Below are 12,746 nucleotides of genomic sequence, written 5' to 3'. Positions count from 1 at the left end.
ATACATACATACATACATACATACACACACACACATACATACATATACACACAAAATCTTTAAATGTTTTCCACACTTTAAGCTTTAAGAATTTCAGAAATAACATTACTTCTCTACATAGTCACCTTTTTTAATGCAATCAGCAAAAATGTTATTGGTTAAGCGCGGAGACCCTGTTGCACCGCTGCTTTTACATCAAATGAAACTCTTCTTCACCTTAAGGTCCCTTTCACACGAGCAAGTTTTCCGCACGGGTGCAATGCGTGACGTGAACGTATAGCACCTGCACTGAATCCTGACCCATTCACTTCAATGGGTCTGTGTACATTAGCGTTGTTTTTCACGCATCAGTTCTGCATTGCGTGAAAATCGCAGCATGTTCTATATTCTGCATTTTTCAGGCAGCCCTGGCCCCACAGAAGTGAATGGGGCTGCGTGAAAAACGCATTGCATCCGCCAGCAAGTGCGGGTGCGATGCGTTTTTCACTGATGGTTGCTAAGAGATGTTTGTAAACCTTCAGTTTTTTCATCACGTGCGTGAAAAACACATCAAAACGCATTGCACCCGCGCGGAAAAAACTGAACAACTAAACGCAATCGCAGACAAAACTGACTGAACTTGCTTGGAAAATAGTGCGAGTTTCACTGAACGCATCCGGACCTAATCCGTCACGCTCGTGTGAAACCAGCCTAAAGCTTCTTTGAGTGGTGCCAGCGCATGACGGACATTCTTTTGGCATATACTGGGTGCATGGGGACCAGTGGGCGTATTGAACGTGAAAGCGTGGCAAGGTGTCTCAGATGACTATGCCACATGCCAAGTGTAATATCAAAAACATGCCCTTTCGCCCACATTTCAGTAACCATGCTTCTATAGAAGCCATGGAGTTCTCCTCCACCAGTCACTCATTCCAGATAGTTCGCCTTTGCTTGTAGTCCACTGAGCATGACAGTTCCCGAGTACAGCTCAGTATTAATATTGGGAGGAGGGCGATATACATGAAAGGTAGATTCTGCGTTCATCTAGCTCCCCCCCCCCTTTAATTACCCAGATAGCGGTCATCACCTCCGCTTTTGTCAACCTTGCAAACTACATGGCGTTTGTGGGAAAACCTTCTGCAGATATCCTTACAGCAGAGATAATGAGACACATAAAAAGAACTTTCCATTTGAAGTTGATACAAGAGAACCGCATAGACTGCACAGATTGCAGTATAGATTTAAAAATAGCTCCGGTATTGTCAGCATCACTAGGGCATCTACACATTACTCATAGCAGGAGCAGCTGGTAACCTATCCTGAAAAATAAAACTGCAGTAGAATAATAGAATACACTACATCATTGCTAATAAAGAGTAAAAGATGAAAACAAATCAGTGTCAAATAAGTAGTCATTTAGCGAGATACTTCTACATATACCGACATTGAAAGGGTCAGACTCCAATAGGGATTCTCTGGTCACCAAGGTGCATACAAATCCATTTTCCCCACTCTCTCCTCCTAAGTCCTCACTTACATCTTCAATGTCTCTTAACCCATTCCTGACAGGCCAATTTTCCGTTTTCATTTTTTACTCCCCGGATTCCCGAAGCCATAACTTTATTTTTTTCTGTTCACATATTCATATTAAGGCTTGTTTTTTGCGGGACAAGTTGTACTTTCCAATTGGCCCCATGACGCAGAGTGAAGCTGAAAAAAACTCCAAATGGAATGGAATTGGAAAAAATAAATAAATGCAATTCCGCCACAGTTTTAGGAGTTTCATTTTTATGGCATTCCCTATGTGGTCAAACTGGCTTAATTCAGCAGGGCATTACAAGTAGGGAGATTCCACACTTTTATAGTTTTTCTTGTGTTTTAAGGGTCTATTCACACGTCCGTTGTTTCTTTCCTGATCTGTTCCGTTTTTTGCGGAACAGATCTGGACCCATTCATTTTCAATGGGTCCTGAAAAAAAAAAATCGGACAGCACAATGTCAGATTTTTTTTCAGGACCCATTGAAAATGAATGGGTCCAGATCTGTTCCGCAAAAAACGGAACAGATCAGGAAAGAAACAACGGACGTGTGAATGGACCCTAACTTTGCAAAATAATATTTTATTTTATTTGAATCGTCATCTTCTAGCCCCTATAACTTGTAAAATTATGTCGGAAGAATTGTGTTAGGGCAAATTTTTTGTGTGTGACAATCTGTAGTTTTTATAGATACCATTTTGAAATGTGTATGACTGATTTTTATTAAAGTGTTTTTGGAAGGTAATGCAGTGAAATAATGGCAAATAAACCATTTTGATATTTTTATATTTCGGTGTCCACTGTGTAGGTTAAAGGCTTTTAATTTTTTTTGAGTTAAAGCATTTTGGGATGCGGCAAAACCAATGATCTTTATTTTTTTTATTTTGAAAATGGGGAAAGGGTATGATTTCAATATTTTTTACATTTTAAAAAACTTTTACTTTTTTATGCTTATGTTAAGCCCCCACTTGGGGACTAACATGCGATTGTCTGATCAAGGTGGGTCAATATTAGGGATGAGTGAACTTCATATTTTGAAGTTAGAGTTCGTGTATATGCTGAATTGCGTTATGGATTCCGTTACCACGGACCATAACGCAATTACATAATGGAATGCATAACAGAAAGCCTTTAAAGGCATTCAGTTATTCGTTCCGTCCTAATGGAAGTCTATGGCCTGCATAACGGATCCGTTCTGTTTCCGTTATGCAGGATACCAAAAACTGGACGGATCCATTATGCAGGCCATAGACTTCATTTATGATGGAATTAATAACGGAATGCCGTTATGGTCCGTGGTAACGGAATCCATAACGCAATTCAGCATATACCCCAACCCGAACTTCAAAATATGAAGTTCACTCATCCCTAGTCAGTATACATCATAGTGTAAATTTTGTGGGCAGTTACTGCACAGTCTAATATAAATGCTACCTTATTTTACATGTAATAATCTTGATTTTATTTTGGCAAACAATAAAAAAAAATAAAAAATTTACTTGGCTCCTTTGGTGAATCTACTATCCTTTACAGACGATAGGGTGAGTTATAGGACAGTAGACTCGTGGTCGGGCTGGATCTCACAACATCATAGATTACTGATGCAGTGAGTTTGGGTCAGCAGAGCCAAGGAGAGTTAGGAAAAGGCCAGGGTCAAACAGAACATTTTCTGGACCATGGAACTAGCCTGAAGCAAGAACTTGTTGCTGTCACCAGCCTGCTCTAGGAACATGTAACTTGCCCAAGTCACATGAAAGAAGTTACTATAAGATTTATTCTTAGAAAAAAAAAAAATTACTGTATTTTTTGAAGAATGATTTTCTGGTTCTAGTGTCTTTATATTTCACCGCATCACTCTTTTACAGTCCCGTAAACTTCCTTAGAAGAAAGAATAGTTGGGCGTACCCATCTCTGCAGTAGACACTTGCCTACCTAAAGTGTTACCTCTATCAGTGGGAGTGATCCTGCGGCTGAGGCTGAATAGAATGGTTTGGGACTCCACAAGAGACATTCCGTATTCCAGAGATCAGCAATCTCCTGCACTCCAGCTGTTCTGAAACTACAACTCCCAGAATTCTCCTTTCACTTCTATGGGAGTTACAAAAAACAGACGAGTAAGTGTGCATGCTGGGAGTTGTAGTTTCACAGCAGCTTCAATACATTATATAGTTATATAAAATATAGTGGGCACTCAATACCTGTAGCTATATATAGGGTACAACACATTTATTTAATATTATACAATATTCATATATAACTCAATAAAATTGTAAAAAATGGCAATTGATATACTCATAAAAGTTGCAATTGATACAGACGTGGACAAAATTGTTGGTACCCTTTGGTCAATGAAAGAAAAAGTCACAATGGTCACAGAAATAACTTTAATCTGACAAAAGTAATAATAAATTAAAATTCTATAAATGTTAACCAATGAAAGTCAGACATTGTTTTTCAACCATGCTTCAACAGAATTATGTAAAAAAATAAACTCATGAAACAGGCATGGACAAAAATGATGGTACCCCTAACTTAATATTTTGTTGCGCAACCTTTTGAGGCAATCACTGCAATCAAACGCTTCCTGTAACTGTCAATGAGACATCTGCACCTCTCAGCAGGTATTTTGGCCCACTCCTCATGAGCAAACTGCTCCAGTTGTGTCCGGTTTGAAGGGTGCCTTTTCCAGACTGCATGTTTCAGCTCCTTCCAAAGATGCTCAATAGGATTGAGGTCAGGGCTCATAGAAGGCCACTTTAGAATAGTCCAATTTTTTCCTCTTAGCCATTCTTGGGTGTTTTTAGCGGTGTGTTTTGGGTCATTGTCCTGTTGCAAGACCCATGACCTGCGACTGAGACCAAGCTTTCTGACACTGGCTAGTACATTTCTCTCTAGAATTCCTTGATAGTCTTGAGATTTCATTGTACCCTGCACAGATTCAAGACACCCTGTGCCAGACGCAGCAAAGCAGCCCCAGAACATAACAGAGCCTCCTCCATGTTTCACAGTAGGGACAGTGTTCTTTTCTTGATATGCTTCATTTTTTCGTCTGTGAACATACAGCTGATGTGCCTTGGCAAAAACTTCGATTTTTGTCTCATCTGTCCACAGGACATTCTCCCAGAAGCTTTGTGGCTTGTCAACATGTAGTTTGGCATATTCCAGTCTTGCTTTTTTATGATTCGTTTTCAACAATGGTGTCCTCCTTGGTCGTCTCCCATGTAGTCCACTTTGGCTCAAACAACGACGGATGGTGCGATCTGACACTGATGTTCCTTGAGCATGAAGTTCACCTTGAATCTCTTTAGAAGTCTTTCTAGGCTCTTTTGTTACCATTCGGATTATCCGTCTCTTAGATTTGTCATCAATTTTCCTCCTGCGGCCACGTCCAGGGAGGTTGGCTACAGTCCCATGGATCTTAAACTTATGAATAATATGTGCAACTGTACTCACAGGAACATCTAGTTGCTTGGAGATGGTCTTATAGCCTTTACCTTTAACATGCTTGTCTATAATTTTCTTTCTGATCTCTTGAGACAGCTCTTTCCTTTGCTTCCTCTGGTCCATGTCGAGTGTGGTACACACCATATCACCAAACAACACAGTGATTACCTGGAGCCATATATATAGGCCCAATGGCTGATTACAAGGTTGTAGACACCTGTGATGCTAATTAGTGGACACACCTTGAATTAACATGTCCCTTTGGTCACATTATGTTCTGTGTTTTCTAGGGGTACCATCATTTTTGTCCATGCCTGTTTCATGAGTTTATTTTTTTACATAATTCTGTTGAAGCATGGTTGAAAAACAATGTCTGACTTTCATTGGTTAACATTTATAGAATTTTAATTTATTATTACTTTTGTCAGATTAAAGTTATTTCTGTGACCATTGTGACTTTTTCTTTCATTGACCAAAGGGTACCAACAATTTTGTCCACGTCTGTATATTCCTAAAAATTCACTCCTAAAAATTCATATCCTGTGTTGAAAGTTCATAGGTCAAAGTCCGTATACTGTGTTAAAAATTCCTTTGAGAATTTGCCACATCAATTGGCGATAAAAAGGTATTAAATTGTTATGCAGTTCACTTGATGTGCTGTATACCAAAATTAGTACGGATATACGGGGTAATGTTGAATGATTCCAGGGATGATATAATGCAGTATATTGATGGTACTTACTGCGTTAGTCCACTCTTTTTATATCTCTGACCGTAATGGCGTCCCACTACAGATCAGGTCACTCACCCTTCTTCTTATGGGCTATGGCGTGTATCGCTCCACAGTTCGTCCCGATGTCAGTTCCCACGTTCATTCAATGGCGCTCTTCCTGCTTGAGTTCAGCGTCCCACGTGTAGTATCACGTGATCGGAGCTTTAACACGTTGTCACGTGATCTCTGCTTTATTCCAGAGGCGGTACCAACCTCTATGCGGAAAATCACTCGCAGGTGCTATGTGCAATTTTTTCGAGGCAGTCCTTGTTGGATACTGACAATGGCTTTTGAGATGCTGTACACAGTTTCTTCTTAACGTTGGGATCTCATCCGCTATCGCTATACGCGTTTCGGGGTTCCGTACCCCTTCGGAGCGTCCATAAATAGTCAAACACCGATATCCAATCAATGTGGGGCACCAAGTCATTTATAAGAATCCAAATATCTCGAAGTCCGCATTTAATCCTTCAGGTTGCAAGGTATTAAAATCATATATACGCCTTGCTTCCTGTCGCGACATGTTCGAGATATGGTCCCCTCCTCTCCAATGTACATCAATCTTTTCAAATGCCATAAATTTCAACAACGAAGGATCCTTATTGTGATAAATTTTAAAATGTTTCGACAATGAATGTTTTTCATATCCAGACCTAATTTTCGTCATATGTTCTCCAATTCTAGTTTTTAGCAGTCTTTTTGTACGTCCTATATACTGCTTCCTACAGGGGCATTCAATTAGATATAGGACGTTAGATGTATTGCAAGATAAAAAAGTATCAATTTCGTATGAAAATGTATTCGTGGTAGAGGAGGCCTTATCGGTCTTTTTAGGAAATTGTGTATTCTTACAGTTGTTACATTTATTGCACCGATAAAATCCTTTTAAATTGAATACATTATGCATAATATTCTTTTTCTTCCCATTCCTTACTGTTGGTGCTACCTTTAAGGATAAATTTGGAGCCTTAGTGTAAACCATTTGGGGACCCTTGGTTAAATATGGTCCTATCAGTCTATCTTTGATGACATGATGCCAGTGATTCTTTATAATGGTTTCAATTCTTTTATGTTGCACACTATAGGGTAGGATAATTCTAATTAGGTCATCCTTTTTATTATCTATATCTTTATCTATCCCTACGTGTTCTTTTTCTTCAAAGAATATTCTCCTATCCATATCACGTACTTCTTTAAGGGATTTTTCCAATTGTTTAATAGGGTACTGTTTATTGAGGAATTGATCTTTCATATCTGTAGCTTCTCTAATATAATCTTCTTCATTTGTGCAATTTCGTCTTAGTCTTCTGAATTGCCCCTTAGGGATATTTAACAACCACCTTGGTAGGTGGCAGCTCGTATATAGAATAAAACTATTTCTGGATACCTCTTTTTGATATGTGTGGCATATTAGTTTTTCTTTTTCCACTTTAATGGTTAAATCCAAAAATTCTATCTGCTTTTTACTAATATTTGACTTAAATCTTATATTATTTTCATTTGTATCTATCTCGTTGAGAAAATCTACGCCAATACATTATATGCCCCCCAAAATGGTTCCTAAAACAAGTCCTGCAAAATATGCATCTCATACAGTGATGCTGAAGAGAAAACAAACAGCTGTAATACAAGGGGGAAAAGGTTACCGCTCCTTAATGCTAAAACTAGGCTATGTGCCAAATGCAGTACATTTACTTATAAATTTATAAATTAAAAAAACATTTTCAAAGGGACTTTACTGTTAGAAGGTGTCGGTAATATGAGTCTAAGTAACTGCTAGCAGTCCTGGGGAACATTCATTTGTTGTACACATTTCTGCGACTGAGTTTCTTCAAGCCCCAATCACGAGTGATATAATCGCATAAATTATTGCAAAAAAATCTGCTGTGTGTGAATATACCTTTAGACTACTACAGAAATCCTAAAAATCACTGTCAATTGTAACGACCACAAAAAGTAAAATACCATACCCGTTAACTATTTAAGAATCACCGGACATGAATATTATTACAAACAGCAAATAAAATCCACTCTGCAGGATGCCTATAGACGCCATAATGTCATGTATCCGGCCTTTAATATATAGTTTAAAACCTTTCTGCTGGTTTCTAATACTCACAGTTATGATCTACAGATGTACAATGCATCCGATTCTGCTGGAAAGGGATTCCGTACAGATGCTGAGGATTCAACTTTTTTCAACTTCCACCATCACGGCAAATCTCTACAACAATATAATCAGTGGACCCGTCTCTAAACGGAGATGTTTCCTAGGGCTCCATGCAGAATGAAATCCCAGCCTGCAGTATGCTATTATCCCTAGCAGGGGGTGGAGCCGCGTATTAGAAAAGATTCAGCTGTGCCCTTTCATCAGCTAATACAGATTATCTCCATCCAGGTATACAAAGTCATTTCCAGGCTTTGCTAAACAGAAACACTTGCTTCACTCTCGCCAATGAAGCAGCACTAGAAATGATGATGTGGATAATCAGCCACTATTACTACAAACTGGAATGTGATCCCTCACGATAAAATGACCTCAGGATAAAATATAGTCAACTTTCAATAGTCTTTTCCGGGCCATGGCAAGTGGAAACTAGACTTGACATACAATGCCTCAGACGCCGATCCAACCGATCAATATGACCGTTTCTCTTGTAGAACACTTGTTGGTTGTCTAGTAGCTCTTCTATAATGCAGTTATGTATTGCCCTCTGTGCCAAGATGCTCTTTTGGATGTCTGATGAGGACGGCTCCATTTTATCCTTCTGGTACATTGTGTGCTATATATGACCCTGGCCAAATCCCGTTTTATAGTTAATGGGGCCAGTGGGCATTCCAGTACCGTAACAGCCTGCTGGATCTCCCCTACAGCACATGTGAAACTAGCATTAGGCTACTTTCAAACGTCGTAGTTTTATTCCGGCCGCTTCTCTGAATGTTTACCGCGCTCCCGCCGGAACTCCCAGGCTGTGAGCTGTGCGCTGCGATTGGCCAGCGCTGCAGCCTAGGAGAAGGAGACGCCCACAGGAGAAGGGCAGACACCGCCTACTATAACTTACAGAGTGAAGATACCGGAGGACATAACAGGAGAACGGAGCGGCGCCCGGGGATAATAGTAAGTGCAGTGAGATCCCCGGGCGCCGCTCTCCATGGCAGCATACTTCGTTCACAATGTTTTTCAAGGTGAAAGGTCCTCTTTAATAAACTCGTCAACATCAAATATTCGGGATCCTCATAACTGTAATAATATTTCCATGTCATGTATAAACATACATATCGATCATAATAAATAAAACCTGTGGCAGAATCATTTTCCTACCTATTAGTATAAATTAAGGGGGACATTTATCATCCCCATTGCTCCAGAAAAGTGGTGCAGGAAAGTCATCTAAAGCAAGCAGGGTAGAGATTAAGACCGTCGTGTAAAACGCTGGTCTTTTATAAATGTCCCCCAAGTGTTAATGTGTCAGAAAATCGCACCTTTAGGGTACCTGCACACATTATAGATAACGCACAGATTTTCATGAGGAAAAACACATAATACAGTTCTTACGCCTGCTTACAGTAATAGTCAAGAGAATAAGATTTGACAAAATGTTGAAATCCTCAGCGTGTCAATTGTTTGTGTGGATTTCAGCCTTTGCAATGCCAAGTGAGAGATCAGGGAAAAACCACATCAAAAATCCTCGTAACATGCAGATTTGGGTGCAGAGAAATCAGCATGGAAATTCTGTTTGTAAATAGACACCCATGTGCAGGTAGCCTATCCTCATACATCATTATGCAAGTAGGTTATGACCACCAGAAACTTCATTGGGTCTCCAAGGCGTTAAAGAGGACTCGTCGCCTCTCCAGACATGTCTGTTGTATTAACGACTTGCATTTCCCATGTAATACCAATTCTGGAGCTTCTATTCTTATGTCTCTATTTTGTGCCATTCCTGTATTATTCCTGCTCGAATTTTACAAGTAAATTGCCAGCAGTCTGTAGTAAAGGCACTGCTGGTTGTTACCAGTAGTGGGCGTGTCTTACTTTGTCCACTCAGTGCTGCTAGGACACACCCCAACTGGTAACACCCATCTGTACCTTTACTGCAAGTTGTAAACAATTCATTCATAACTTCTAGTAGAAATAACAAAGGAATGGCACAACATAGAGACATAAGAATAGATGCTCCAGAATTAGTATTACATGGGGAATGCTTGTAGTTACTAGAACTGACAGGTCAGGAGAGGTGACGGGTCCTCTTGAAATACAGATCACACTGCCTAACGTTGGTCACAGCATGTCTCCTCTACACCAGGCTTTTTACTAGACACAAGCTCGCTGCAGCAGATGACACAGAATTCACAGTCAGTACATACCAGATCTTCCGTATTGTCCATTCCTGGAGGAAAAAAAATTGTGGCGAGTCTTGACCTCACTCAGTCCAAACGGTGTAAATGCTAAAAAAAAAAAAAAACAGGACTGCATATAGACCAACACACCAAAGCACGAGTCTATTTAGTTAGTTGACTTGTGGTGTCGGACTTCAGGTCCAATCAGTATGAATGACACAGGCTTGAGCTACTTCACAGGTGCAAGGTTTGACCCATTGCCTTTGTAGAAGGCAATTTGCCAGTTCTAATTTTAGTACTGGCTTCTGAGGCTCGTAAATATGGGAGACGGGGGATGATGATCCAATGCAAACTGACCCAGGAAAAGAATTGCCCATCTATTGACAATGTTGTTAAAAAGTTTTCAGGATTGTCATCGTCTAACCTGCACTAATCATAGGCAGGTAATGCAACCTGCATACGGAAAATCCGCACAGATTTCCATGGGGGTTTGTGTTTCTGTACCAAATTCACACTACGGTTTTTCTGCAGATGTCATCCTTTGTAATGCATCCATCCACACACACCAAAAATTACTAATTGACATGCTGGGGATTTCAAAATCTGGATGTCAGTTTACGAGAGGAAAAGCAAAGCAAAGTGTGCATGAGATTTGTCTAATATCATAGACTCGTCTGGTACTTTATTATGCTGCGGTTTCTCCGAACAAATCCACACGGAAAAAAACGTATGTAATCCGTACCATGTTCAGGTAGCCTAATTATAAGTTGGTTTATACAACCCCCTGCCCCATTTACAGAAATGTACACAGAAGTACAGTTTATATACTTCTATTCCTGCACAAAGGATATAATCCATGCCTAAACAATTAGCACAATAAAGAAGGTGCTCTCTTACATATCTCGGTGCTGCTCAAGTTTTTACATGGCCCCCCCTTCCTCTATCACAGTCTAAGGGCTCATGCGCGCATTTTTTCTGTGTCCGTTCGGTGGTTTTGCGGCCCGTATGCAGAACCATCCACTCCAATGGGGCTGCAGGATGGTAATACTGCAGCGGAGGAGGCAGTATTTTGTGCTGCACTGTGGTATTTGGTTCTGCTGGGGGTGGCATTTTGTGATGCACTATGGTGTTGCCAGCCCTGCCCACTTCGGATATCCTGGCCTACTTGAGTTGTACCCACCTACAACAAGGGGTCAGTTCTTTTTGATCACTTATTTAAAATCGCTCGTTTTTCATTTTTTTTCGTTTCAGCGTTCACTGTTCAGGAATTTTTTTTTATACTTCAATAGTTCTGACATTTTCGGAAGTGGCTATACCTAATATGTTTTATTTATTTTTTATATACTTTTTATATGTAAGAGTGGGAAAGGGGGGTAATTTAAACTTTTAGTACATTGGCGTTTTTTTTTTTTTTTTTTACTATTAGCCCCCATAGGTGCCTAGTACATGGGATCTTTTTATCCCCCAGATCTCTATTAGGGTGAATAGGATTTTCACACTGTCTTTACTGAGCTATGCCTCGTGCATAGCTCCGTATGGAGAAAGCCATGGTAGGCCTGAAGCGCTTCAGCAGCTGGGGGTCCAATCGGAAGGCAGAGGGAGCCACATCCCTCTGCCCTCACTCACAGGTGCCGCAATCAGTGTTGATCGCAGCACCTGAGGGGTTAAATGATGGTGCTTATGCCACTTCCTGTCAGTGCGGACGAGTGCTGGCTGTATGATACAGCCAGAACCCTCCGTGTATGGAGCGGGCCCGCTTCATACATCCCCTCAGGCATTATGACATACTGGTACTTCATAATACGTGAAGGGGGGTAAACGCCTGTCGTGACAAATCGGGGGCGGGGTGTGTCTGTGGCCAAGGTTTCTAGCCCGGAAAATGTATCCACATTTACTCCTGGAAGCAGGCGTAGGAACTAGATTAATCTTACCGGTAATTTGCTGTTCACGAGTTTATCTCTAAGGCACTAACCTTACCCTACTCCAACCATGTTGGGACAGGAAGAATAAATCTGACTCCTCCTGAGTCTCTTACTGGACAGTCTAAATCACATATACACACATACTACCACCAAATTTCTGTGTTTAAGCAATATGAATATAACCGTTTTCCTTTTATTTGTTTGGGTGTGTGGGGTTATACCCCAGGAAAAAGGAAATTACCAGTAAGAGTAATCCAGTTTTCTAATTTAGTCCTCCATGATGGCATTCGTGTGAAATATACCAGCTTACCAACTGGGGGGAGGGGGCTAGAGCCTGCCTGCAGAATGCTAAATCCTGTTTTAAGCTGGCATCTATTCTGTAATGTTTTATAAACATATAACGACTTGACCATGTCGCCACCTTACAAATTTGTTCAATGGATGCATCTGCCCTTTCTACCCAAGATGCCCTAGTGGAGTGGGCTCCTAACTTTTCTGGAACCTCCTTATTCAAAGATTTACAAGCTTCACAAATGGAAAGTTTTATCCAGCCAAATAACTTTTCTCCACTATTTAGTAGCATCTAGCCTATGAAAAATCTCCTCTCTCACATTTTGGATTTCCACAGGATGAGAAGAACAATCTCTTCTAGACTGTGAAAACTTGAGACAACTTTGAGTAAAAAAGACTGACCCAATTTTAACCCAATCCTATATTCTGAGATTCTAAGGAAAGGTTCACCCGTGTTCAG

The 12,746-nt window shown here is 40.4% G+C and overlaps 1 protein-coding gene across 1 annotated transcript in view; it reads right to left on the bottom strand.

The window, feature by feature from the left end:
* RIMBP2 (RIMS binding protein 2) overlaps positions 1-10,170 on the bottom strand; it is a 683,237-nt gene extending 673,067 nt beyond the window's left edge. Inside the window, exon 1 of the mRNA XM_044275630.1 lies at positions 10,101-10,170. Within this exon, the coding sequence (XP_044131565.1) occupies positions 10,101-10,121 (21 nt within the window). The 5' untranslated portion in view covers positions 10,122-10,170. The remainder of the gene's footprint in view (positions 1-10,100) is intronic.
* Positions 10,171-12,746: the final 2,576 nt, after the last annotated feature.

Source organism: Bufo gargarizans, chromosome 1, assembly GCF_014858855.1.
Source record: "Bufo gargarizans isolate SCDJY-AF-19 chromosome 1, ASM1485885v1, whole genome shotgun sequence".
Lineage (NCBI taxonomy): Eukaryota > Metazoa > Chordata > Amphibia > Anura > Bufonidae > Bufo > Bufo gargarizans.
Note: the sequence above shows the minus strand (reverse complement) of the source record. Positions and strands in the feature narration are given on the sequence as shown.